Source organism: Pantherophis guttatus, chromosome 3 (assembly GCF_059756535.1).
Source record: "Pantherophis guttatus breed Tessera chromosome 3, ASM5975653v1, whole genome shotgun sequence".
Classification (NCBI taxonomy): Eukaryota; Metazoa; Chordata; class Lepidosauria; order Squamata; family Colubridae; genus Pantherophis; species Pantherophis guttatus.
The window spans coordinates 30,648,266-30,673,974 of NC_142065.1; the positions used below are offsets into that span (position 1 = coordinate 30,648,266).

At 40.1% G+C, this 25,709-nt stretch overlaps 1 protein-coding gene across 8 annotated transcripts in view; it reads left to right on the forward strand.

The window, feature by feature from the left end:
* Positions 1-25,709, forward strand: part of PTPRT (protein tyrosine phosphatase receptor type T) — a 677,232-nt gene that overhangs the window by 543,687 nt on the left and 107,836 nt on the right. For all 8 annotated transcript variants that reach the window (XM_034413956.3, XM_034413962.3, XM_034413960.3 and 5 more), the window contains exons 12-13: positions 11,582-11,855; positions 17,108-17,144. In XM_034413956.3, coding sequence (XP_034269847.1) covers positions 11,582-11,855; positions 17,108-17,144 — 311 coding nt within the window. The remainder of the gene's footprint in view (positions 1-11,581; positions 11,856-17,107; positions 17,145-25,709) is intronic.

Sequence of the window (25,709 nt, forward strand, 5' to 3'; positions counted from 1 at the left end):
TTAATTAAAAATGAATTATAACATCTATTTTCTATAAGAATAATGCAAACAGGATAGCATATGAATAAGTCTACTAGAATCTATACAATGGAGTGGATTTTACAGCTGAAGACAGATATAAAATTTATCCTCTGGTTTTGGTGTGCGATGAGCAATAATTGTTGTGTGCCAAAAGCAGGGGGAGCACGGAGGTTGTGCACGCATGCGCAGGGGAGTCAGGCACAGGGGGCATTATGGGTGTGCGTGTATGACCCCCCCCAGCTCCCCCCACTTTTGGCATGCAACGGCAAAAAGGTTAGCCATCAGTGGCATAGATCCAACCATTTTTCTTCGGCCAAATGCTTCATCCTGCCCCAGTCATTACTGTAGGACAAGCCATAGCAGCCACAGATTTAGATTAGGTTATGGACCAAACTCAAACTTCAAATGATCTAAGGCATAGTCCACTTAGTACTATGTACAATAATATATTCAAACTATGACTGAAAAGTGTTTCAGCTAAATACTATCTATTGTTTGGGCCAATATTTTGTAGCAAGAATTTCATTAATAGGGATCAAGTTTGCCTTATAAAATCAATTTACAAATTGCTGTTCTACACACCATAATATATGGTAGCAACATCAATATCTTTTTTTTTTTTAATTTGATTTATATGCTGCCCTTCTCCAAAGACTCAGGGCGGCTTACAATGTGCTCAGCAATAGCCTTCATCCTTTTGTATATTTATACAAAGTCAGCTTATTGCTCCCACAAACTGGGTCCTCATTTCACCTACCTTAGAAAGGATGGAAGGCTGAGTCAACCTTTGGCGAGATTCGAACCCTGCAGTAATTGCAGGCAGCTGGTCTTAATAACCAGCTTAATAACAGGGTGCCTTAAACCCCTGTACTACCAAGGCTCTTTTTATCTTCAAAGTCTTCTGAATATATAATATAGAAGAAGATGGGGATAACTAGTAAAGATATTTTGGGGACAGTCATCCTACTTCCATTGTAATAATATCAGTATTATATGTTCATTTTGTGAACATACCTGAATATCAATTTAAGAAACTGTTATTAAGATTTTTATATAAACGCTTATTGACATTGACTACTACTGAAGCATACAGGAAAATGCTTAATCCAGAAACTATTTATTTTGCAACTTTCCATTAATATTGAATACCTGCTTCAGTCTGTCTTTGTCTTCAGTAGAGAAAAATATGTATTAACTCTGCAAGCATTAAACAAACATAGTAAATATACATTAATAGGTAAACTGAAGTAGGAACATAAATGAACACATACACTTAAATTTACTGTTTGCTTTGCTAGAGAGATATCTGGTTTGGAAAATTTATATCCAGATTTTATATCCAGGAGGTAACATCTGTGATATGGTTGGTAGAAAAACTTTTTTCTCATTTTTTTGCATCCACTGCCCATTTACTAGTCTACACAAACAATTGTCCCAAACTGTCCTCTTTAGGGGCTTCCTAATGTTCCTAGTCCTAACTGTTTTAAAACGTCAGTTGCCAAATCCCATTCATATATGGAGAGTTGGACGATTTCTCTCATGTACCTTACAGAATAGAAATGAAATTTCTATTTCTATTCTGTACATTACATGGAGCTCATGTAATGTAATTTTGTTAGATTTTTTTCATTTACAGATTACTTGAGCTCACTATTCTGAATAGTATGATGTTATTTGTAAATTTCTTTTTCTTACTGATACTTCCTGGCTGTAACAGTAATTAATAAATGAATATGAATATCCCCTGTGGAAACTCAATATAGATTATTCAGATCTAGCCACATCTCAGAGTAGATACAAATATGGCACTCTATATCTTTTTATGCCTTATACCAAGCTGCCTGGAACAAATTCCTTCTATGCTTTGGACCTAAACACAAAGAAAGAGATGACTAAGTTCCCCATTTTTCTGTATATTACTGAGACATTTCAAGACTTAATTATATCACAGGTATATAAATTATGGAAACATGTTAATGCTCCCATGATTAAAATTATAGAGAGCCTAATTGAAAAAGCATAAACTGAAATGAGGAATTCCTAATTATAGTTTGCTTTGAGATATTAATTTTCCTCCATAATGAATGCATAATTCTTCAAACTAGAAAAAGAGACTATTGCATTAATGTGTTAACTGAAGATAGAATCGGGAATTGTCATAAATGCATAGAGAAGATACAAAAGAAACTAATTAGAGTGTAAGTGTAGTACACCCAGAGTTCTTATGTCTATAGGAACTAGTTAACTAAAAAAATTTTTTTACAGAAAGTTTATGTAGATTCTTGTGAACTTTGGGAATGACAAAATTTTTAGAATATATACATCTCATGGGCTTATGATCGTTCATGCTTTGGTGACTTCTCAGTTGGACCACTACGATGAATTCTACTTGGGGCTGCCCTTGAAGTTGTAACAAAAATGTTACAACTTGTTCAAAATGTGGAACTGGGTGTGCCTTGGTTTGCCTATATCATACTGCTATTGGGCAAGCTGTACTGGGTTCTAGTTTTGTTCTATCTTTTAGTGCTAATTATTTAAAGCCCTACCTTTAACAGGGCCAAGCTATTTGTGGGACGATCTCTTCCTTCAGGTTTGATAGGGTGAGCATACTCCAGACCTCTTCCCTTAAATGCCATTTTCTAGAAGAACCTAGCAAGCTCATTTTTCCATAGTAACTCTTTGCCTGGGAACCATATTTCTAGCAAAACATAGAGTTGCCTTTTCTTTCTTTCTAAAATAAGTTGAGGTTGGAGACTAGAGAGTGTACTGCTTAATGGATTGGATGTTTTTGACTAAAACTTTATTAAGGTTTTGTATATTATTGTCTTTTTATTATTCTAATAAACCTTCCAAAATTGTTTTTCATAAAATGGGTGTTCATATAAATCCAAATAAATGTGATTGTTTTTAGGTCAGTATTTAAAATGGAATTATAACCATTATTAAATCCTTTTAATACTGCATGATCTTTTGCAATAAGTATGTGAAATAGTGGCTTTATTTCCAATAATTCTTCATGAAGAGGATCACTCCTAGGTTTGCTGCATAGGTTTAAGTTCAGTGATTCCCAGAGTTTTAGTAAGGTGAATCTGTCCCTGTGTTTGTGTTTCAATGTTTCTTTGCATTGTTCACAGTAAACTGATTTAATTAGGAGACAAGAAATGTCCTGCTTTTTAAATGTCCTTAGCAAAATGTGATGGTTCCACTTCCAAGTTAATGGTAGAATCTTTGGTAGAAACCAGTTTTCAATTACTTTGTTATTCTTGTCATCCAAAATATCCTTTTCCAGGAGTAAAATTGAAAGACAACAAAGTTTTGTTGCTCAGCATTTCTGATGGTAGTTTTCATAGCTATATGTTACAATTGTTGTCACCGGAATATCTCTGCAATTTAACATTTGTCTAGATTTATCAGCTTTCTCTCAAATAGAAGCCATCTCTTTATTTTATGGCCACAGTTCAATATTCCTGTGAATTTTTGAGTTTAAGAAAATGAAGTCTGTTACTACTTCAACATTTTGCATTGGGTTGGCACTGCACATTAATATAATTGTTTAGCAAGTGGCTGGCCATATAAATTGGGTAACTAAATAAATAATAATTTTTAATACTTAGTAGCATACTGACTTCTTTCATCTTCAACAAGATTTTTTTAAAGACTTCCTTATATCCATTCATCAAAAGGTCTGGGACTGTTAATATTTCTCCTAGCAATTTGAAGTCCAATGTCTATTTCTTTTAGACCAAAAGTTTAGCTTTTGATACAAGGGATTAAAGGGTCATAAAAACACAAGGTGATGGTAACAACCATGGCATACTCAATTATTCCATATTCTATATTAAAAACCATACAGAACAGTTTAAGCAGAATTTTCATTACCTTGAGCCCAATCTCTAACAGAATCTGGTTCATTGAAATGGTTACACTTAATATTCAGTAGATTACAGCTGGATATTTTCTTTCTTTATCTTAAATTTAGCATATACACCTCTAATTTGTGCGTGCAGGATATTTTAAATTTCTGGGGATAATTACAATTAGGGCTTTGATCCTTTTATTCAGGATTTTCAATTCAGAGTGAGGCATTGTTTTAACTTATCAAGGCAGAACAGAACTAACTAAGTGGTCTTGATTTTCCATCTCTGATAACATTGTTTGGGATCTTAGCACACAGAAAAAGATAATGTGCATGGGGTCTTAAGACAAAAAGAGGATTTTAAAACATAAAGTATTTTAGTGTCTTCTAATATAAAAATGTCTTGGTGGAATCAAGGAATATTGAATTAAGATACTGATGCATTTTCAAATCAGAATAATCAATAAAATACTAAAGAGGAATGTAGCACTCTTGCTACCCTTGTAGGTTCTGATGAATTCATGTGAAAAATAGGAATGAACTCTATTAGGATAGATGCAGGTTTTGTGATCATAATTTAAACAGCTATTTTTTTTCCAGAATTCTAGATGCTACTTAATATATTTTTTATGATATTAAAGTAATTGGGGGAAATAATGTTTATTGAAGAGTTGCCAAACTCTGCTGAAAAGATATCAAATCCCATTCAACAAGTTTTCCTAAAGTGCATTTCTTAGATAAACTGATTAAAGATAGTGTAAGAGGTAGAAAATTGTCTGCCTTCCCAGACGGATCACACAGCAAACAGGACAAATGAGCAAATTCTACTTTATTGTAGGCCTACATTGACAGAAATTTGCAAGTTTGAAAGTGCAAATCTCTCTCTGTCTCTTTTTACGGACCGAGAAGTTAGGGAAGATCTTTTCTAGTTTCTTTCTCTGCTTGTTATGCAGCTGTAGGAACCTCTCTCCACCCCCACATCCAGTGGTAGTATTCTGCCGGTAGTATTCTGCCGGTTTTAATGGGTTCGGGCGAACGAACCGATAGTGGCAACAGAAGGCTCCACCCATCATCATGTCCCATTTTTTATGCTGTGCACATGTGCAGAGGTGGTGCGTGTGAGCGAAGCGAGCACATGCACGTACCCTCACATTTGCAAACTGGTAGCAAAGGTAAGTGAATATCACCACTGCCCACATCTGATTGTTCTCTAGGCAGTATCTCATAATCACCATCACCACCTCCAGTCTCCCAAGATCATTTTCACATACTATTGCGGAAGTCATAGGAATGGAATTGTTCCAGATATCTTGATATCATTGCTTATTTATTTACTTAGCCTCTAGCATTCAATGTCAGGGAGATCTGCAAATGCTAGACACAATGCAATCCTGACAACCTAGATTGCTCTCTGCGTTCTGTTTGGCATTTGCATTCCCATCCTTGGTGCACCAAGGGTGGCAGCAAACTAGTTTTATACCAGCTAACTAGCGGCACTTGGGTTGCTGGCACTTGGGTTGCTGGCTCTTCTGGGCTCCTTGGCTGGTCTTCCCTCATCTTGTCCTGTGTCTTATTGCCTGATATTCAGTCAGGTCCAGTACTGGCTTCTGCTCTCTTGTACATGCAAATGCAACTAGGTTTTTGCCACCAAGGGAAAAACTCATTTATCTATTTGCAATATGTTTTTAAACCGCTGGGTGGGCAGGAGCCAGGGAATGAGCAATGGGAGCACATAGGGTCTTCTGGGGGCAGGATTGAACCTGGCTGGCCAGAGTGCAGACCATTTCTGGTGAGCAGTTCCAGCATCATTAAGCCACTGTGCCTCTGTGCCACTGTGTCCCTTTCATATTGTTTTTTTTTTTATTGCAAAAGTTTTACAATTACATTTTCACCCCTTTTTTTCACCCCCCCACCTCCCCAAACTTCCCGTCCTCCCTAGCCCTCCCTAACCCTCCCCCCCAGACTTCCCTATTATATACTCATAACTAATAATACTGATATATATACCTGAACCCATCCCACCCCCTATATAATTTTCCCTCTTTATCTCTTTACATTAAAATATTTCTAATACATTGTTTTCAAATAAAAGCTATTTGGTACTTTCTAGTTTGGTATTTGTTCTGAACATATTCTATCCACCTTTTCCATTCCCATTCATAAGTCTCTTGTGAACAATCTTTTAAATATGCTGAAATCTTCGCCATCTCTGCAAAACTGGCCATCTTCAAAGTCCATTCCTCGATAGTAGGCAAAGCTTCATTCTTCCAATATTTACCTATCAACAATCTTGCTGCTGTTATCATATACAATATTAATTTTATTTCACCCCGTGTAAAACCCTTAACTATACCCAATAAAAACAATTGTGGAGAAAATTGAATTTTTTTCTTCAAAACATTCTGCATGACCCACCATATTTTTATCCAAAAAGCCTTAACTTTCCTACAGGTCCACCAAACATGATAATATGTAGCATCCAAACATTCACATCTCCAACATTTTGGCTGAACATTAGGGTACATACATGACAACTTTTTAGGATCTAGATGCCATCTATAAAACATTTTATAAAAATTTTCCCTCAAATTCTGCGACTGTGTAAATTTAACATTCTGAACCCAAATTTTTTCCCATGTTTCCAACATCACTGGTTCTTCAAAATTTTGTGCCCACTTAATCATACAATCTTTAACTAATTCCGTTTCTGAATCCCTTTCTAGCAAAACATTGTAAAGCCTTTTAATATGCATTGGACCTTTCTCTCTTATATGTCTAACCAATTCTTCCTCATGCAACATAATACCAGTTTTTTGGTCCTCTTTCCATCTCAATTGTAATTGATTATATTGTAACCAGGTTAAATTAATCCCTTCGTCCAACAGTGTCTGCAATGTCTTCAACTGCCATCTGCCCGCATCTGTAAAAAGAACCTCTTTGTATAAAAACCCCCCGAGTGACATTATATTTGTATTCCACAAGGTATGACCAAGATCCAGCCATAGCGGTATTTTATAATCCCATTTGAGTCGGTGCTTCTTCCAAACTCTCATCAAAGAGTCTCTAAGTATATGACTTTTAAATACTTTATCAACTTTGTCATCATAAAATAGGTAAGCATGCCATCCAAATTCAAGATCAAAACTTTCTGCATTCAATATTCCAGCCTTTTTACTTCCAAACCAATCACTTGTTAAAGTTAAAGCTGCTGCATCATAATATAACTGTAGGTTTGGAAGTTTAAGGCCTCCTCTTTCTGGAACATCTTGCATAATTTTCAATTTCACTCTCGGCTTTTTGTCGTTCCAGACAAACTTTCATATTGTTAAAAGAGTTGTACAATTTATTAGAAAAATTCTGATGTAACCTACACTTTGAAATATAGTCAACTCTTTATTATTACATGTATTACAATCTCTTTATCTTGTCCATATTTGATAAAGATTAACTTTATTCTTGAATAAAATCAAGATTATTTTATTATTATTATTAAACAGCATCCAGATAGGAAAGTGTGGGGGTATATGTGTGTTTCTTCTTTAGTAAAATAACAAAGAATATGTATTGCTTTTATTTCTAAACAATTCTATAACTTAGAATGAAAAATGTGGTTATTTTTCCTGTGTTCAAAGTGTTTCCAGTATGTACTTCATCTCAAAGTTTTTCAATAATGTTGTATGACTAATTAAAGTTACTTCTTGGAAGTCCCAGACATCCACTAAAGGTTAAACATTTACAAAATGTGTAGATGATGCCTCGAAAGGGACATGAGTTACTTCTTCAGTCTGTGTAAATTTCACATATAAATAGGTTGAATTTAAAGGTTATCATGCTGGAGCATTTGTCAGACTAGTAAGACAAGACATATTTAATACCAATTTAAGGTAAATTGGAAGATACTTGTTATGAAGGAGAGATATTCTAGGAAAATGTGTTATTATATTTGAATTTCATGATAACTTTGACAAACAGGAAGCAGTACATGGCTGACCTTGTCTGAAATAGTTAATAGTTGGATGGAAGACTAACAGAATTCTAGAGTTGTAAACTAAGCTTGGAAGTAAAAAATCAAGAAGAAAGCAGTAGCAAATTACTTTATGTAGCATTGCCAAACAGGTACATAAATATGTTTGTGAAGTCACTAGGATTCAAACATAAGTACTGAGGTAGAATGAATTTCTTCCTTTACATCTGCTCTGCGTATCTTTCAAATTCTCAACAATGGTCACATTGTCTGGTGAATTCTGGGAGATGAAGTCCACATATCCATCTGGGTTAGGGTAGGCTAACCTAACACCTAGAAGGATTAGTGTTCTAATGCAATGGTTTTGTCTCGAATTCTATAATTAGAATTTCCGGATTAGCTCTTTTGTCTACATCCAGTTTCATTGGTACAGTCTGGTGGGTGCTCTGTGGACTGCAAAATGAAACTGAATAAGCCACAGGTGGTAGCCTACTCATTATAAATTCAGACAACATAAAAAAAATACCCCTTAATAATTAACACAAACATGATTTGGGCTTAACCATACAGCCCTGCTATAGGCTATGTAACAAAAGTCTTCAAGACCTTATAAGAGATCAGTGGGATAGGATTGAATCTAATCTCTAGTGAAATGATTTTCACAAGGGAAAAATTCTCTTCCTGTGCCCCACCAGATGAAACTCCCTAATACTTTTCCTGTCAGATCTGACAGTATCCTGACTCGAAGCTATGAAGGCCTTTAAAGATAACCACTAGCACTTTGATTAAGACCTGGGAGCATACCAACAACCAATACAATTCATGCCAAACAAGGAACATACAGTACAGAACTGCTTGCACTGCTGCATTTTTCATCAGCTGAAACTTCTGAATGTTTTTCAAGAGCGATTGAGTCAGGGTATTTTGAATTGTGAACCTGAACCTATCAATGGATTTGTGCAGAGTTTCCAGCTATTTGTATTTATTTATATACAAATAAATACAGAGAAAGCAACTCTGAGCTGCATACAGAAATTGAATTACTTTCCCTGAGGGTGAGGAAAATTATGACCCACACTGATTAGAAATGTGTTGCTGATAAAACTGATGACTTTTTTTTTTTTTTACTTAGAAAGGAAGGAGCTTCTATGTTCTTGTTTCTGTGATGCAGTTGTAATGATAATTTGACTGGCATAATGTGTATGTATGTACGTATGTATGTATGTATGTATGTATGTATGTATGTATGTATCGGGGTGGGTTCTACTTTACTACTAGTTTGCAACAGGATTGTGCATGCACAGATCGCCAATGATGACATCCGGTGTGGTGGGCGGGGCCTCCCTCCAGTTTTACTACCGGTTCTTGTGAACCGGTCCAAACCAGGGACAACCCACCACTGGTATATATATGTGTGTGTGTGTGTGTGTGTGTGTGTGTGTGTATGTATGTGTGTATATATATGTGTGTGTATGCTGACAACAGCAAAAACAACACAGCTAATTACAAGTGGGAGATGGCTGGAAGGGCCTATTACAAGCGCAATGGCCAAATTGATTAATGGCGTATAAAGGCAGAGATCTCTGTAATGGTAGTTTAATACGCTGACGATGTCAGCAGATGGCTTAGTAGAATAAAATTTTAATTATTTTAGTTCCGGAGCATAAACATGGTTCTTGCTGCAACATAGACGCTGATCCTGAATTCAAGGAGCCAATTCTCCATGAGATCTCCCAACAAGATCCCATTGAGCTCATTTAGAATTGTAAACAAGCCTGCTGCCAAATGTTTTAGCTGGGAGGCTCTGATGAACAATATTCTCTCCTTCCAGGGCATTCAATAAGAAAAAAAAAAAAAAACCCTCACCTCTCTTATGAGCTTTCTACAGCTGTTACATACATCATTAAGAAAGGATATATTAAAACACTTGGATATTAAAGCACACATACAATCATTTTAAGCAACACTTTGCTGTTGAATCAATGGGCTTAATCTTCCAGTGTCCTGGAATAAGATTCACTCAGAATTAATAAGCTGTTCTCTCACACAAAGAATAGATGGAAGAGTTCCCTCAAAGGTAAAGTACATTTCAAAAGCACAGTATTTAAAGAAATGCTCTTCCTCTGTCTCTCTTGGCAAAAATTCTCATTGCACAACAAAACAAAGCAAAATCTCATAGAGTTATTGTTCTCTACTTTCTCTTTTTGTCTGTTTGATTTCTCTTCTTAGATCAGGTCTCCAATCTGCTTCTCTTCTTAGTTTCTTCCTGGCTGTTCAAACTTTGATTCTCCCCCAGGCAATTCCCTGTGCAGTTTTTTTTTAAAAAAAAACTGATGAAACCACCCTATCTTCCTCTCTGCATGTTGGTTTACCTGCCAAGTGATGCTTCTGAGTCCATTGTATCCTCAAACTCTCCCTCTCTCTTTGTTAGCAGCAGGGAATAGAATCCCAGACAAAGAAATGCAGGGGAAAAAAATCTCTCTCCCTCTCTCCCCACCCCCTCAACCCCCCTCTTTCTTGTAAAGTTACTTTTTCAGCATGGTCATAAATTCAAGTAATTAAACAGGACATCAATAAACAAGAACTACTTGCATTTTTCCAACTTTTACATTCAATATTCTGCCATTCTACTTTTGAAGAAAAACTCACTCCCCAGACTCTTGTGCTTGCTGAACTATAACCCTCAGGCCCAGAATGTGTAATAATAAAGTATTGTGATTATAATTCATATAATCTCATATCTTGTTTATTTCTTTAACCTTTTTCTGACTTGGCTTCTCAACCATGTCAATCATTCAATTTATTGCAATCATAGCAGTTCTGTTAAATGTAATGTACATTGTACAAATGTACAAATGTACATTGAAATGTTTCAATGTAATTACACAAGTTATCAATTCATGCAAGGATGTAGATTTTGTTGCCGCTTCAAAATGTTTAATCATATCACGGCGGCCCTTACCCAAGTGATGTTCATTCAACAGTTGAAGGAAGCTTCAGTTGAATGTGCTTATAAGCCTTTCAGAATTCAACAAAACTTTGTTGTTCCTTTTCTTTTTGTTCTTCATTCCAATTCATGTGGGTCATCATTTGGACTTAAAGTATGGAAACCAGTTGGCTGGAGCATCTGAAAATGGAATTAAAAATATCATCACAGCCCCAATTCACCCTGTGGAGCCATACATTTGATCTGTTTTTTTTACCTCCCAGCAAGTAATGTGCAAGCTAAAGATAAAAGACATCAACTTCAATCATTTGTCATGGTCAGATCACTATCTAGTCACTTTGGGACTCACAGCTACTACTGTCCTTATTAGAGGGTATGGGGCCATTAAGATAATTTATCCCAGCCACCTTATGGATCCAATTAGTTTCCTCATACACTTGAGAAATTTCTCAGTGAACTAGGAGACAGCTGTGTAAGTTGCTTAGCTGAGTTCTCTAGCAGGGAGATAGCAGAAGTGCTCAATAGGAGTACTGCCAAGTGCCAATCCAATTCAGGCTGACATCATTGCAATTCTAATATTCTAATACTTTTCTCCACTTATTACATTTGTAGAGTGCTGGTCAGCAGTGATATTTAGAGCAACTCTTGGGATTTTTCTACAATAAATGCAGACACTGAACTCTCTACTGATGTCCATTTTTTTATTGCCAATACTCTCCTGAATTAGATTGTTTTTATTATACCCCAAAAGTTGTTTGTTCCTATCCCATTAAATTTTCCTGGTCTTTTTCAGTGTCTACCAGCTTGTTGTAAAAGAAGAACGGCCACAGAAATCACGAAGAGCTGCAGACATCATTGAATGTTTCTCTATTCCAGTGAGCTACAAAAATGCTTCGAATCTTGACTCCCCCCATTATTTTGCAGCTGAGTTGAAACCAGTCAATCTTCCAGTTACACAGCCTTTCACAGTGGGAGACAACAAAACCTATAATGGTTATTGGAATGCTCCCCTTTCACCATTGAAAAGCTACAGCATTTACTTTCAGGCTCTCAGTAAAGCAAATGGGGTAAGTGCATCATGAGCAAAATTTGCTCAATTTAACAATAAATCCCCTGGATCTTTTAAAAAAAGTATGTCAAACCATGCAATTGTTTTAATATTTGAAAGTAAGCATCTCGTATTATCACAAGTGTATCTGACGTATATAACACATTTGTCTGAAGTGGGTGGAATTAAAATAATTGTCACTGTGAGCTTGTTTGCAGTAGGAAACTTGACCAAGATCTCTTTGATGTAAGAGAAAAAAAGACTCCTCCCACCCCACCTCTTTTATCCTGCTCAAAATCTCTGGTAGGGAGAGAGACTATATTTTCTGTCTCTCAATAAACGACAGAGTAAACCAGCAATGCACAAGAGAGATTGTTCAGGCATAGAATTGTTGGGAGAAAGTGAAAAATCTCCACTCAGGTTTTCTGTAAAGCTTAGGGAGAGGAAGGATAAACATATGTGTGCAGCTGTGATTTATATTCTTGTTTGAAGCACCCTCCAACTCATAAATAATGACAACCCAAGAGCTAATATAATTCCAAATCACGCACATATACAAAAAATCCCCCAAGATTACACTTAATTCTATAATTATTTAATAAGAGGTGCCAGTCTCAACTGCTTCCAGCTATCCCTTTTCCTCCCATCAACTTCACTTTATAAACATTGCTTGGCATAGAAACGGAGCATTAAAAAAAACACTCTTTATTTGATTGCACTGTTAATCTAAGATTCTTTCCTAGTAAATAGTATTTCCTATTTTCAACACAATTTCAGATTAGTCTCTTTTAATGAGATTTGTATCTATCTATCAATAGGCTCTTCCTCTTCCCATGATATTTTAATTAAATATGAATTGGTCACAGTAAAAAATGAAATTTCAATGTTGATTTTGTCTTCAGCAGAAGCATTTACATCTGGTAATATAAACAGAATGGTTTAATTGGATAAAAATTGTAATCTCACTTCTGTCTTCATTTCTAATTATTGCTTCCTGTTCTTGATAAAGTTCTTGGATTTTCTTCTGAGGTTACAGTGCAGAATCCACACTATTAAGGTGCCCTCAACAACTATAGACAGGATTCTCAGGAAAAAAAAAATTAAATAGAACTCTATGAGGAAAGGCAAGATATAAAGGCTTGTATAAAGTTTTAAATAAGTCAATCAGAATTAAATGAATACATTAATAATTGCTGAAACCTTGTAAGATTATCAAATCATGTGAGATTTTTATGTTTACATTTAAAATATTGGTAATAAAAGTTGAGCTTTTGAGCAATGCTAATCATGAGACTGTCAAAAACTTTAAGACTAAAAAATAATAATTTGGTGCCTCCAAAAAACACACAAGTTTTTTTTTTTTTTTACTTTGTACTTTAATTGTATGTCCTGTCCAAATAGAAACCATTGCCTATAATATGGTGATGTCACTGGCTGAAATTTGTGAACATTTTTCTGTTTGAGTGTACAAAGGGCAATACTGATACCTTAAACATTATAGGGTTAAGATATTTTGCTCCTCCCTCTCCATCAGAAAAATCATCTTGATGGTTTGGAACGGTTCTTTTTGAAGGATGCTGTAATATGAATGTAATATTTCAAGCATTCATTGCACTGCTTAAATCCAGTGGTGGGATTCATCCAGTTCGCATCACTTCGGGAAAACCGGTTGTTAACTTTCTGAACAGTTTGGTGAACTGGTTGTTGGAAGAAATCATTAGGGCAGAGAACCGGTTGTTAAATTATTTGAATTCCACCACTGCTTAAATCCCCTACTTTGTCCAAAAAATATTTATAAGGAGAGAGAAAGATTGAATCCCTGAACTCCATCCACTTGGGAGGGTTTCTGGAATTTTAAATAAAATGCCAGGGACTGCATATTTCTACTCTGTCAGCATTCCTGTGCATAGTTGCAAATCTCATTGGATCAGAAACCAGTTGTATTTTCTCTACAATTTTTTTCTTCCCCCCCCCCTTTATACCCAACTCTGACACATTTCATTTAAACATCTGGCTTTTGACGAGTCCATCGAGTGAAAAAAAAATCACACATTCCAGTAAACAAGTGGTTTATATTATAAAATGAAAGAATATTCAGTTTCACACGTGTTCTATTTAGACTATCTTTGGATGGAGATCCAGAAAATTCAACTCCTCTGTGACAGCCCTGAGACTAGAACACAACATTTTGGCATATTACACCAAAAATGGCACATTGTGCAACAAAATCGAAAGAAATGATCTAAATTGGTCACTATTTAACAGACATAATACAATCTATGTGTCATTTTCAGTGTAACAATCTTAGCTAATGAGAGAAGAGACAGAATGGCTATGGTACAGCTTAACTTGGCGACAAACTGAAGCTCTAACATGCAAAAGACATTACTTTTTTTTTAACTTTTTCACATTATTTAAAATTTAAATTTATTCCAAAGGGAATGTTACTGAAGTTTTAGAACATTGTATAAATTAACATCTAAAAGAAAACACCCATGTATTTTTAGAAGGAATAGGAATTCATAGTAGACACCTCATTATTATCCGAGCCTAATTTATCGTAGAAGGATATCAGATGACAAGAAGGCATACCTCTTATTATTATAATACAGAATTTAAGCAGACCCTGCCACAGCGTGGGAATAATGGTAGGAAGAAGACAGAATTTAATTCCAATTGAAATTAATAAGTAATCTGGTTTGGCAGTACCCAGTCTTCAGATGTCAGACTTTGATCCATCCCTGTCCTTTATTGTATGTGTCTCAAACTAATACAAATATGCCCACATAATATATCAAAACTAGAAATATTATAGGTCTCATGTATTAGTTCTAAAACACAAGCTGCACTATTTTTTTTTCTAAGAAGCAACAATATGGAATAAAATAATTTTCCCCACCCACAATCAGCAGCACAACTGATTGTTACGTTCAGCAATGTGGATTGTCCTCCTTCTGCAAACATTTTTTTAAAAAATAATCCTTAATTTAAAAATAAATTAAGGATGAGGGGACTCTCTGCAAGGCGATATATCCAACGTGTGAGAGGTGAACAGCAACTCTTCTCAATTGCCAAATGTTCCCAGAAACCAATTTCAGTTCAGTGACAATTGGGTTTGGGACTTATCAGAGCACTTTCTGTCATGAACTCTGGAAGTCTGATACCTGAACGGGGTTTATGCTAAAATTTAGTGTAATTTGAAGCAAAATAAAGTAAATAGAAAAATAAAGCCCTGATAAAGGCATTTCATCACTGGAAACTAGATCTGTCAATCACAAAACTCTGTCTGTGTCCATGCATCTGACTGAACTTTTATTTTTTGATGGCGATTTGGATGAGTTTGTGGCACATTAAAATATGTTTTTAGATTTTCCTACTCTGAATCAGATTGTTTCCTCTTAGACTTGGAGGAAGTTACCTTCTTAAAAATTAATCTGGTAGAATTGCTCTCTTGTGTTGGTCAGCTGGTAGAAATGATAGCATTAGGACAGTCTGCTTAAAGAAGTATTCTGGGAACTAGAAATTATACAAAACGATATTCAATAATACTGGTATCACTGGATGTAGAATAATGTTTTTAGCTTATCGCACCAGAAAATATAATGTATTTTTCGGGCTGTAAGACGCACCGGTGTATAAGACACACCAAGATTTCCAAGAGGTAAGTAAGAAAAAAAAGTTTTTGCCCTCCCCGGCTCTCAAGCGCACTCTGCAGGCCTCCCAAACCCCCTGCATGCCTCATTTTTTGCAAAAACAGGCGTGTTTTTCACCCATTTTTCACAAAAATGGCATTTTTGCCCTCCCCCAACCCCCAGGTTGGGGGAGGGCAGGCCTCCCAAACCTATGTGTGCCCTGGTTTTCACAAAAATTGATGAAAAACGGACTTGTTTTTTTCCAAAATGGAATGAGCTGGACGGTGCTTAGGGGGGGCCAAAAGTGGCTGTATTTGGTGTATAAGACGCACCAACATTTTCACCCTCTTTTTGAGGGGAAAAAGATGCATCTTACATGCTGAAAAATATAGTATTTGCTATAATAAAGTATTCTAATTTTTAAGAAATATTATCAAAATACAAGATGAAAATTGTAAATATATAATGCGATATTAATGCTTGCAAAATGTGCACAAAATAACCCTATTAATAGAACCCTATTATACTTTTATATGCAATAATTTATACAAGCAAGACGTGCACAAAATAGCCACATTAATAAAGTCCTATTATATACAATCATTTATTCAAAGTCTGGTACTTGGAGACACATGTTTTACAGTGTAAAAGAGAGGAAGAAAGTGGCATTTGTAGTTTATTACCACCCAACAAATATTTCTTTGTCAGAATCATAAAGACAAATTGCAAGGTACAGCCTGATTACATATCATTTGGGCATGAAATGTGTGTTCTTAAATTATGCATAAACAATTTTTTGAACAAAAGGTATGTAGATGAGTCTAAATCTGTATGGTTTGCAAAATTTTCCTATATTTTTATATTCTCACAATTTTCTGTAAAAGAAAAAAGAAAGAAAGAAGAAAGAAAAGAAATGATTTGTAACTGTCCTTAAAACTCTTCTGTAGAGTTTAAATATTTTTTTTCAAGTTTTATTTTCTTATGCTAGGCATATCTTTTTCAAATATGCATTTCCTTGTATATATTTGTGAAGGTGTCCGAGTAGAGTGTGATGGACAGTAGAGGACTCTATTTATGCCCATGTATTTTGTCCTTTTTGCAAACTGCACCATTTCCCTTTCACCAATGTGCATATTGAATTTAATTTATATCCCCAATCTATTCCCTGACAATGGCACTCAGGCTTTATGCACAGTGGTATCAATTTTCATTTAGTAGGGCTGAATACTCTTCAAAAGTGATTTGAAGTGCTTCAGGTCTCATGCAGAAATAGCATTTCTTTGCTGTTCATTAAAGCAACCTGATCTTGTTTCAGGTTTCCATATAAGTATGAAAAAAGAAGTGCTATCCTTTAAGGAATTCATCATCAAAGTTAGGGTGACTCTTGAAGCAATAGGAATCTGAAAACTATCATGTTCCCTTAAATTAATAGTAGATGAGAAGTGTATGCTTGCATTCAGGTCAGGTCCAAGGCACTTCTAAACCATTTTCATTGTGTGCACAGCCCTATATTTATTATGCTAGGTATAGATATTCCAGAAATATTCTTTATGTATGACTCTAGCTGAAGGATATTGTTCCTTCTTAAATGCTTCATAAAGAAACAATCTGATGTCCTTTCATGTTCTGTCATTTGCAGGAAACCAAAATAAATTGTGTCCGGCTAGCCACCAAAGGTATGTTCAAGATCTCTTTCTCCTATCTTAAATTATGGAAACAAATTCCTGCAGTGATTTAAAGTACAAGTACCAAATGATCTTTAAGATGCCCCTGAATGTTTCTTTCTTTTGTTACTAGAGAATAACAAGTTTTTGTTATTCTGTTTTGTTATAGCAGGTTTTGTTTCTAAATATATATATAATCATTGTCATTTACACAATGCCATAAAGTAGAATTATCTGTTATGTCCTTATAAGGACATCTGCCCTGATTGGCTGCCAGCCATCGGGCGGGAAATTTGAATCCCTGTCAAGGGGCGGTGCGTCTGCCGGGAGCGAATATAAGGAGAGCTCCGGCAGCGCGCCAGCAGTCTTGACTCGTTACTTTGTACTTAATAAAAGTTGCTAAATGTATTGAGCTGGTCCAGTCTTCCTTTCCTGCGCCTGATCTAACACTGGCGACGAAGGACTAGAGGAGAGAACCTGAACAAGACTCGTGGCATGATCGCCCACCGAACAGAATCACCACACCACAGTGACCTTCCAGAATGGCTACCCCGCAAGCCCCGATGACCGCGCTGAACCTGTTCGACCCATCCCGGGAGAAGTGGAGGTCATACATGGTCCGATTCCGGCAGTTCCTGCGAGGCAATGGATACCAGAACCTCGACGAGGAGAGGAAAAGAGCCCTCTTCCTGGCTCATTGCGGATCGGACATCCTGGAGATGGCGATTGACCTCGTGGCACCCAGGGACATCGAGGAGATGTCCTAGAACGACCTGCAGGAAGTCCTACAGGAGCACTATGCACCTACAGGCACCCCCATCGCAAACAGGTTCACCTTCCAGCAAAGAAACCAGCGGGAAGGTGAATCCATCAAGGAATTCGTGGCAGCGCTTCGCCAAATCGCTGCCAACTGTGAGTTCGACAATGTGGACAATGCCATCCGGGACCGCATTGTTTTTGGAATGCGAGATGTGGGGCTGCAAAAGAAATTCCTCAGCCGGAAGAGGATCCCGCTTAAAGACGTCCTCGACGAGGCAACAGCGGCTGAAACGTCTGAGCAAGCAGCCGCCGCAATGGTAAAAGCAAGAGGGATCCATAAGATCCACAAGTCGGGCCCGACCTCATCAGACGAGGCAACCACTCAATCCGAGTCTGATGAGGAAATGGCCGTCCACAAGGTGTCCCGCCCCCCCAGGCGGGAAAACCCACAGCATGGCGACCGGGGAGAGCGATGCGGCAGCTGCAGAGGCGACCACCCCAGGGCAAACTGCAGATGGAGGGACGCGACCTGCCGCTGATGCCTGAAGAGGGGCCACATCGCCGAGGCCTGCAGAGCCACAGACCCAGCCCCGGAACCGCCCAGACCACGATTTCGGGAAAATCGCAAAGATAACCAGAGGACATCCAAACGGTCCTCAAACCAGTCCCGGCGCGGGGAGGAGGAATATCCCCGAAACAGAACGGTGCACCAGACCACCACCATTGCTCACACAAGCGACGAGGGGACCACCAAGTTCCACGTGACGCTGCTAGCAGAGGGGTCTCCGTGCAAGATGGAGGTAGACTCCAGATCCGCCTACTCCATCATGGACTGGCAGCACCTACAACAGCTGAAACCGGCATACAAAAGGACCCAGCTGAAAACCCCGAAAGCGAGACTTGTGGACTTCAACGGAAACCCCATTGAAATCCTAGGCAGAGCCACCATCCACGTGAAGTACAACGACTTCGACGGAAAGCTACCCATCACCATCGTGCAGCACAGCCGACCGAACCTGTTGGGTGTGGAGTGGTTCAAGCCGCTAGGACTTTCACTTCAGGGCATCCACGAGATCCGCAGGGACGAACTCGACTCCATCATCGAAGAGTTCAAAGAAGTCTTCGATGGTAAGCTGGGGAAATTTGTGGGGAGGCCAATCTCCTTTAATCTGGACAAGGGAATCACCCCAATCAGGCTCAAGCCCTGCCGAGTTCCATTTGCCCTGCGGCCTAAAGTAGATGAACAGCTGGATAAGCTGATCGCCCAGGGCGTCCTGGAACTGATCGATCATGCCTCATGGGAGACCCCCATTGTGACCCCACTGAAGCATGATGGGTCTGTGCGCATCTGTGCTGACTACCGTTGTACCATCAACAAGGCGTTGGCACAGAGCGCATACCCAGTCCCAGTGGTGCAACATCTGCTGCATTCCCTGGGATCTGGATCAATTTTCGTGAAACTGGACCTGGCCCAGGCTTACCAGCAACTGCCAGTGGATGACAAAACGGCGGAGGCTCAAACAATTGTCACGCACAGAGGGGCATTTAAATGTAACCGCCTCCAATTTGGAGTCAGCGCTGCCCCTGGTATCTTCCAATCCATGATGGAACGCCTTCTCCAAGGCGTTCCAGGGGTGGTGCCTTACTTCGATGATGTGCTCATCTCCGGTGACTCAAGAGCCCAACTCCTTGAAAGGCTCAGGCTTGTCCTGCAGCGGTTCAAGGCCAAGGGTTTGAGGGTCAGGCGGGACAAGTGCATCATAGGAGTACAGGAAGTCGAGTTCCTGGGCTTCCTCATTGATAGCACAGGCATACACCCCACCAAATCAAAAGTGGAAGCAATCCATGAAGCTCCAAGCCCAAAAAACAAAATGGAGCTTCAGGCTTTCCTTGGGTTGCTCAACTTCTACGCCATTTTCTTAAAACAGAAAGCCACAGTTGCTGAGCCACTCCACCGCCTGCTGGGGAAATCGGCTTCCTGGAAGTGGGGCCAGGAAGAGGAAGCGGCATTCCGGGCCATCAAAGGACTATTGACGTCCAAAAGCGTCCTCATCCAATACAGCGAGACGCTCCCCATCAGACTGACCTGTGACGCGTCACCTTACGGGGTGGGGGCAGTTCTCAGCCACGAACTGCCCAATGGCTCGGAAGCCCCAATCGCGTACTTCTCAAAGACTATGTCCGGCGCAGAACGGAACTATAGCCAGCTGGACAAAGAAGCCCTGGCCATCGTGGCTGGAGTGAAGCGCTTCCACGAATACCTCTACGGAAGACGCTTCACCATAGTCACAGACCACAAGCCTCTCCTGGGACTCCTCGCAGGCGACCAACCAACCCCGACCTTCATGTCTCCAAGAATGACGAGATGGGCCATCTTCCTAGCTGGCTACTCCTATAGGCTCGTGCACCAGCCAGGCACAGCCATAGGAAACGCTGACGCTCTCAGCAGATGCCCGTCAAAGAAGCCGGTCGAAGACCCAGCCCCCACGCTCCACCTACTTCACATTGATGACGACGCCAGCTGCCCGGTGTCATCCGCAGATGTGGCCGTCCAGGACCCCACACTCCGCCAAGTGAAGTCCTGGATCCTCAGAGGGTGGCCAGCGGAAAAGCCAGAGGAAAGGTTCAGCCCGTTCGCCAGGAAACAGGAGGAGCTGTCCACCATAAAAGGCTGTCTGCTATGGGGAGACAGGGTGCTGATTCCAAGCACTCTGCAACGGCGGACGTTAGAGACCCTGCACAAGGGGCATCCGGGCATCATCCGCATGAAGGCCCTGGCACGGAGTTATGTCTGGTGGCCCTCCATGGACAGAGACATTGAACAATGGGTCTCCAGATGTGACCCGTGCCAAGAAGTTCGCCCAGCGCCGCCGCAATCCGAAGTCGCGAAGTGGGAGACCCCCAGCAACCCCTGGTCGAGGATCCACATTGACTTCGCGGGTCCGATGCAAGGGCGACACCTCCTCATCGTGGTAGATGCCTTCTCCAAATGGCTCGAGGTGGTGCCCATGGCATCTACCACAACAGACGCAACGATCCGAGCCCTGCGCCGCCTCTTTGCCACACATGGTCTACCAGATGTGCTGGTCTCAGACAACGGCCCCCAGCTCACATCCCTGGCCATGGAGTCCTTCCTGGCAGGACTGGGCATCCGCCACGCCCTGTCCGCCCCTTACAGGCCGGCCGGAAACGGACAAGCTGAACGCATGGTCCGACTGACCAAAGAGGCCCTCACCAAGATGGGCCCGGGGGACTGGCAAGAGCGCATAGACAATTTCCTCCTCACCCAGCACATCACTCCACACGCCACCACCCACAAGAGCCCGGCCGAACTGTTGATTGGCAGAAGGTTGAGGTCACCCTTGGACCGGCTGCACCCCCAATACAGCCCGGAAGTGACCGCAACCGCCAGCCGCCCGCTTCGTGCCTTCAGCAACGGAGATTCAATTTTCGCGCTGAATTTCAGCGGCTCTCCTAAATGGCTGAAGGGGAAAATTGCCAGCACAACCGGCCCCAAATCCTACATCGTCGAGTTGGAAGATGGACAGTTCACGAGACGCCACATCGACCAACTCCGAAAAAGGTGGGGGGAGCACATGAAAACCAGCCTGACGAGGGAGGCCTACAACACCCCGACGAGGTAGGCCTCCAACACCCCGGCGAGGTAGACCTACCACACCCAGACCAGGTAGGCCTACAACACCCCGGCGAGGTAGGCCTGCGACACCCCGACGAGGTAGGCCTACCACACCCCTGCGAGGCAGAGCAGCACCACCCCGACAAGGTCGGCCCAGCCCACTACCAGATGCTGTCACGTCGGCAGCCCAGCGAGGTAGACCGGGGCCAACCGCACGGGGGATGGCAACACCAACCCAGCCAGGTGGGCACCGGGCACGGCAAGGCCAGGGACCACCAACCCAGCCCGCAGGTAGACCGGGACCTGCCCAGAGGAGGAGCAGCGCACCCCACCAGTTACAGCAGCCTATGCCAGCCCAACCAGGGAGACTGCAGTTCCAGGCGAGTAGACCGGGACCCAGCCAGGACGGGCACCCCACGACCCACGGGCGAGGGTGGCACACGATTCACCGACGTGGGGGACCCCCGCCCATCACAGAAGACAGCCAAGAAACGACACCCCGACCCGGATGGCCCCAGGCACCAACCAACGGTAGACCAGGGACTAGGGGGAAGGGGAAGCCGACAACAACCCAGCCAGGGAGACCTGCACCACCCCGGCAGGGGAGACCTCCGCCGCCCCGCAGAGGTAGCGCCGCAACAACACCCCGACCAGGTCGACCACCGCCGACCAGACGAGGTAGACCAACGCCAGCCCAACCGAGGGGACCAACGCCACCCCTGCGAGGTCGGACGGCACAACGACAACAACGCAAGCCAGCACCACCCGAACCGAGCGGAACCACCAACCGAGCGGCAGCAAGCCGGACCGAGACCGAACCACAGCGCCCGGGAGACCAGGGAGGAGCAAGAAATGGACTTACCAAGACTCAGACGCTCTTCCCGGGTCGGAACCGAGCAACCGAGACGAGGCGAGAGATCCACAGGCCAGGAGGAAGACCACCAGGACCAGCCATCCAAGGTCTGCGGTCCGGCCGGAGGCGCTGGGGGTGGCCCCGCTCACTCGACAGCCGAACCGAGCCCGGTTCCGGAGAGGGAACCAGGAGACGAAAGAGCCCCGTCCTTCCAGGTCGGAGACGGAGGAGAAGTGAGACTGCGCAGGTCAGCTAGGGTGCCGAGGCGTCTGGCGTACCTGCGCGATTACGTGACTTTTGTGAACGAGATTGACAGTTCGGACTAAGGGGGGAGGAATGTTATGTCCTTATAAGGACATCCGCCCTGATTGGCTGCCAGCCATCGGGCGGGAAATTTGAATCCCTGTCAAGGGGCGGTGCGTCTGCCGGGAGCGAATATAAGGAGAGCTCCGGCAGCGCACCAGCAGTCTTGACTCGTTACTTTGTACTTAATAAAAGTTGCTAAATGTATCGAGCTGGTCCAGTCTTCCTTTCCTGCGCCTGATCTAACACTATCCATATGTTGATTTATACCAGAAAAGCTTTTTTTTTTCTTTTCAAAAAAAAAAGTTTGTTTTTTTCCCTCTACTTTCTTTCAAATAATTCTTAAGCTTTTAAGAATACCATGCTCCAGGCAGAGCTTTCAGTTTTGATAATGATATGGAAGTGATAATCAAGCTGGTAAACATAATTCAAAAGAGAGCACATGCCTTGATTTCCAATGAGAGTGTTTTCACAATATCTAAAAGTTCAGCCCTGATTTGTACAAGTTCTGCTGATGTGCCTCCAGGGACCTTGACAAGAATGACTTAAAATTAATGTTAATTTAAGATGAGAAATCAAACCATTAGCCAGATACTAGTGTCTAGCTCAATCTAAACAGAATAGTGGTACTTTGTTAAAATAAATTTGACATCCCTCAATCTAAATGACAGAGATATGGTTCCTTTGAAAAGGCATGAATCAAGCAGGTAGCTTTGCCAGCAAAGGTGTCAATAGAACAATTTATGTGTAACAAAAACTAAAAGCAGAGGAATTCCTGTCTGCCAAATCATTTTCCTCAATAAAAATGTCCTTGAACACAGTTGCAGAAATGGGAAAAATGTGCATATTTTAAAACTGTATTACAATCAGTTTAATATAGACATTTCCCCCCAAATTTCATTTTCGTACCAAGCTGAATAATAGAATTATTATTGTTCAATTTATGTCAATGCTATTTTCTCACATTATAGTTTATTTTTCTTGTAGCTTCTATTCTTGTAATTTTATGTGAAATATAATGATCACTGTCAAGGTATAAAATTCACTGAGTATGAACACAGTATTTAAATATTTGGGGAAATTTCTTCTTACTGTACAAGAATTAAGGAGTAAGAATAAGACAAGTAGCTACCTATACATTTCGTGATTTAAAACAATGTTCCTGAAATAACAAAACTGTTATCAGTGGAGTCATGAATATCTTCATTGGTTTCTTATTTTAGAGGAAATAACAAGAGCATTTTAAGCCAATAAATGAGTTCGTCATAACATTTAAACTTCATTTATAGGTTAGCCTTTTGCTCCACAATATATTTTTCACATTGACAATAAAGTTTATTGACTTTTCTTCATTAGCTATAATTACAACATCAAAGGGTTGGTTTGGCAACTCCAATTCCATTCTCTGATCCTGACTTTGTCTTGTCTTTACAGTATGATTTACACAGACTTATCCTTCTGTTTTCCATATCAAAGAATACTAACTAGCCACAAAATGAAAAAAGGCAGAAAAATTCATCATTATACTGAAAGCTGTTTCCATTAGCAAAAGTTATCTTCTACTAAAATTCACCACTATGAAATGCTTCCATGATACAACCTAAAGCATAATACATTTGTTTAGTTCCAGCTTTAAATAGTGGGATTTGTAAAATCAGGTTTGTGGTTTAGCATTTTGTGTGAATCCAGCCCTTATGACCTATTCAGCATTCTTCTTCTTTTTGTGCCATATCCATCATCGGATGTTGGCAATCATGTTGACGATCCTATGATCATTCAGCATATCTTGGTTAAATCAAAGCATTGATAAGGCCTGTGATGAATCACTGGATCACATCTGAATGTAATATTCCTTTGTATTATATCTCCTGCTTAAAAAGGAAGGGAATTGGTAAAAAGTCTTGAAACATTAATGCGGAAATATCTGTCTGAAAACCATTCTGTGGTAACAGCAATGCAAGGAAGTTTTTCTGCAATTGTCATGAAATTAAAGAATCACATTAAAATGACATAAAAAGTCCTTTTAAAAGGACTTTTAAATTGGAGTCAGAGGAAAAAATCTTAATTATTCAGACTTGTCATGCAAAGGCCTTCCCTACTAATTTATCCAAAAATTATCAAAAGTAAAAGAAGGAAGATATTTTTGGTGTGATAGAATTTTTAGCATTTTTCACAACTTCTCTCCTCAGCTTTGAAAAAAAAATCTACATCTGGATTTAGAAAAGGAAAAGAAAACCAAAACAATGGGATCTCAGGGTAAACAACATTGAATTTGTAACTGATAAGGCTTGTACCAGCTTGTATAAAGGGAATAATTCATTAAAACTTGCTTCCATGTTGTTAAGGAGCAAAAAATACAAAGCAGGTTTTGAGATATGGCTAAACCAATGGTAATTGGCAAATGGTTTCCTACTAGCAGGTGATTTCCAGTGTGATGCAGTCATGTATCTATAGTCTTTGGGGTATTTGTAGAAGTATGTGCAGTGGTGAAATTAAGTATTTTTATCCTATGTATCAATTTAATTTTATTTATAGGTTTTCAAATAGAAAAAGTATTTTAATTTAATATTATTTATTGCACAGAAAAAAATAAAATATGCTAAGGAAAATGGAAAGACAAAAAAAAAGAAAGAAAAAAGAAACATGCTGTAGATAACCAAGAGTTTTACAAAAAAAAAAAAAAAAAATAGAAAACCTAAAGATGACCTAGGCAAAAAGAAGTGCTAAGCCCAACTCATGTTGTTGTTGTTAGTCGTGAAATCATGTCCAACCCATCGTGACCCCACGGTCAACGTTCCTCCAGGCCTTCCTGTCCTCTACCATCTCCTGGAGTCCATTTAATCTCACATTGACTGCTTCAGTGACTCCATCCAGCCACCTCATTCTCTGTCATCCCCTTCTTCTTTTGCCTCAATTGTTTCCAGTATTAGCCTCTTCTTCCTTCTGAGTCCTTCCTTCTCATTAGGTGGCCAAAGTATTTGAGTTTCATCTTCAGGATCTGGCCTTCTATAGAACAGTCAGGGTT